The sequence below is a fragment of the Otolemur garnettii genome, unplaced genomic scaffold, assembly GCF_000181295.1.
Source record: "Otolemur garnettii isolate 467f Iridium unplaced genomic scaffold, OtoGar3 scaffold00140, whole genome shotgun sequence".
NCBI classification, from domain to species: Eukaryota; Metazoa; Chordata; class Mammalia; order Primates; family Galagidae; genus Otolemur; species Otolemur garnettii.
Genome location: NW_003852535.1, coordinates 4,914,193 through 4,917,894, shown reverse-complemented (window position 1 = coordinate 4,917,894; position 3,702 = coordinate 4,914,193). Strand labels below are relative to the sequence as shown.

The 3,702-nt window shown below is 54.0% G+C and overlaps 1 protein-coding gene across 1 annotated transcript in view; it reads right to left on the bottom strand.

Annotated features, from left to right (window-relative positions):
- Nucleotides 1–2,950: 2,950 nt before the first annotated feature.
- LOC100948662 (ubiquitin-like protein ISG15) overlaps nucleotides 2,951–3,702 on the bottom strand; it is a 1,396-nt gene continuing 644 nt past the window's right edge. The window contains exon 2 of the mRNA XM_012810671.2: nucleotides 2,951–3,516. Coding sequence (XP_012666125.1) covers nucleotides 3,004–3,516 — 513 coding nt within the window. The 3' untranslated portion in view covers nucleotides 2,951–3,003. The remainder of the gene's footprint in view (nucleotides 3,517–3,702) is intronic.

Sequence of the window (3,702 nt, the reverse complement as noted above, 5' to 3'; positions counted from 1 at the left end):
CGTCATTGTTGTTTGGCGGGTCCGGGCTGGGGATTCGAACCCGCCACCTTAGGTGTACGTGGCTGGCGCCTTAGCCGGTTGAGCTATAGGCGCCGAGCCTTCAAGATCTTTTCTAGCTATAGTCACCGTACTATGTAATAAAATGCCTGAACTTATTCCGTTTAAATGTAGCTTTGTACTGGTTGGCCGACCTACTTCTTCCCCCTACTTCTCCCTCCAACCCAATCTTTATTCTTCTTTTAATATAGGCATTCACTACTGTAAACTTCTGTCTAAGTGCTGCTTTTATTGCATCACATAATTTTTTTATATATTGAGTTTTAGATTTGTTTCGCCTCATAGTATTTTCTAATTTCCCTTTTGATTTTTTTTCTTTGGCCCATGGGTTGTTCAACGGTGTGTTGTTTAGTTTCCACACATTTGTGAGTTTTCTAGTTTTCTTTCTGCTGCTAATTTTTAGTTTTATTCTATTTTGTTTGGAAAATATACTTGATATGATTTCAGTCTTAAATTTGTTAAGTTTTATTTTGTGATGTTCTTTGTGCATTTGAGAATAATGTGTATTCTGTTGTTGGGTGGAATGTTCTGTATTTGTATTAGGTTCATTTGGTATATAGTGTTGTTCAAATCCTCTATTTCCTTATTAAATTCTTTTTTTTTTTTTTCTGAGACAGTGTCACTATATCGCCCTCGGTAGAATGCCGAGTGCTGTGGCGTCACAGCCCACAACTTCCTCAAACTCTCGGGCTTAAGCGATTCTCTTGCTTCAGCCTCCCAAGTCGTTGGGACTACAGGCGCCTGTCACGCTATTTTTTTGTTGTCGTTGTTTAGCAGGCCCTGGCCGGGTTTGAACCCACCAGCCCTAGTGTATGTGGCCAGCGCCCTAACTATTGAGCTCCGGGCGCCGAGCCTCCTTATTGAATTCTTCTCTGGATGTTCTGTACATTATTGGAAGTCCAGTATTAAAATCTCCTATTAGGGCCCGCGGGGCACCCTGTCACCGACGCCGGCAGCGAACTAAGCACCGGGCTGCAGCGCCGGGCGAGGCTGCTGCGGGTGGGGGGTCGGGCTGGAGGAGGGTGTGGCGGTCCAGGGGCGCTCCTTCTGCAGCAGTTCACCCCGCCTGTACCGAGGTCTTCCCACCCCCCCGGAAAAGCCGCTGGAATCGGGTTAATGTATAATCTAGAGGCGACGTGACCGGACTTCTAAAGGGCTCTAGGCGACGCCAGAACCGGGTGGCTGGGGCTCGCTGCGGCAAGGAGGGGCCCTGCGGGCCGCGTTCCCCTGGCAGGAACGCAGCCCGCTGTAATCTGAACAGGGGTCGAGGTCTGTGACCGGGTCCCGGTCCACCCTGACCCGGGCCCGCCGCCGCTTGGCCTCAAGCTCGGGTCCCCGCCACTCGCGCCCCTTGACAGTACTGTTCCTCCTGGGTCTGATGGGGCGGGGAGATTGAAATCCAGGTTAGAGCGCGGCGCCGCTGAAGACCGAGGGGACCCGAGTAGGCTCCCTCACTCCAGCCTGCTGCAGGTCTCTGAGCCAGAAGCACAAGGCTGCAGAAGAACCCAGTCCAGTGGAAGTCACCGCCCCTGGGGTGGGGGGAGGTTCAGGGAGGACGGCTGCGCCAAGGATCGTTGCTCACACTTGGCAAGTTGCAGCTGAAAACGGGCTGAGGTGACATCCAGGACACAGTCTGGAGCTAAGAGGCCATGCTAGGCCCTTGGGCGCTGCTTCTGCAGGCAGTATCTTCAACACAGCAGATGGGGGAGGGAGGGCACAATACAGACCCCCACAGACCAAAAGAGGGCGTCTGTGTCTCCAGCCAAATCCTCTTGTGTGGCTGCAGAGCTGAGGTCTTAGTGCTCCCACCCTGGGCCCTTGAGGTGCAGACCCTGCTGTGCCCCCTTTGTACCCATGTCCTGGCCCAGGCAGCCTATGGCTCCTTTTTTGGTAACTTGGTTTAAGGGGAAATTAGAGAAGGAAGTGTCTGGTGTGCAAAGGAATGCAGCTTATAGCAGTTAGGGCTTCCCCATGTGGGAAAAGCCCTCTCTGGACAGTGTGAGCCCTAATCCAGGTGTTGCTCATCTGTGGCCATGGGTTCTCCATTAAGGGGAGCCCAGAAGGAGGTGTGCTTGGTGGCCCTAGGCTTGTTCTGCATCTTGACACAAGGTGATGTGGGTGGTTGGGACTGTCTCTACCCTTCTCTAAACCAATACAGGTGGGGCAGAGTAGGCTGATAGGGCCTGGAGGGCTGGCAGGTAGACAAGTACCCCTTGCAACCCACCAAGGCCTTAACCTCTCTACACTTCCAGGGACTCTGGGGGAGGGCCAGTCCATTCTGAGACTTGGCCTGCCCCTTCCTAAGCTGTCTGCTGACCCAGGGCCCCTCTACTCCTTGGTCAGGATGGTCTCCAGGAAATGCTACTATTTTTCTTTCTTTTTTTTTTTTGAGACAGAGCCTCAAGCTGCCCCCCTGGGCAGAGTGCTGCGGCATCACAGCTCACAGCAACCTCCTCCTGGGCTCAAGCGAGTCTCCTGCCTCCGCCTCCCAAGTAGCTGGGACCACAGGCGCCCGCCACAACGCCAGCTATTTTTTGGTTGCAGCCGTCGTTGTTTGGCGGGTCCAGGCTGGGGATTCGAACCCACCACCTTAGGTGTACGTGGCTGGCACCTTAGCCGGTTGAGCTATAGGCGCCGAGCCTACTTTTTTTTTTTTCTCTAGAAGCTAATTTCCCACAGAGTGTCGAGTATCTTTTGTTATGGAGGGGGAATGTCCCTATTTTGATCCAAACAGTCTCTAACCATGAAACCCTTGTCTCTTAATTTGGCAACCCAGGCCTGGTCACCCCAGATTGCCTTGGGTTCTCTCACCCAGCCCTCCCAGAACCCCACAGTAGGGATGCAGGCTGGGGGTCAGACAGATGGGACTGCTCAAGAAGGGATGACAGAGGTAGGCCTTGGCTCTTTGCATCTGCATTTATTTCTAGTATCAGCATTTGCTCCTTGTCAGGTGCTGGTGGGAGGCCCCGCTCTCCCCTCTAGCTCCCCCTCTCCCCCCCGCAGGCGCAGGTTCATGTACACTGTGCACAGGGGTGTGAGGCTGTACTCCCCTAGAGGGAGCTTGTCTTCCATCTGCTTCCCCTCGAAGCTCAGCCAGAACTGGTCCTCTTGCACGTGCTCCTGTAAGCACACCTGCTGCTTGAGGCTGGCCACAGTCTCCGTCAGCCGGATCTCGTAGGAATGGCTGCGGCCCTTGTCGTTCCTCACCAGGATGCTCAGGGGGTTGTCGCAGCTTTGCACCACCAGCAAGACTGTGCTGCCAGGTCCCAGGCCCTGGCTGACAAGGGGGACCTTGTCCTGTAGCACCACGCCACTTGGGTGAATGACTAGGCGCTGCTGGAAGGCATGTATACCAATCTTCTGGGTGATCTGCTGCTTCAGATTTGACACCAGTGTAGAGTTGCTCATGGGCACCTGGAACTCCTGGCCCCCCAGCATCTTCACCTTCAGGTCCCAACCCTGCAGGTATCACAGGGGCTCAGAGATACTGGCATGAGTCAAGGGGCCCCAACACACAAGACATTGGCTGCAGGGCCAGCTCCTACACCCAGGGATAAGGCTCCCTTTCATCTGTCCTCTCCACCCATGAGGAGAGGGACCCCAGGTGCAAGAGGCACAGAGGGGCCATTTCTTTTTTTTTTTTTT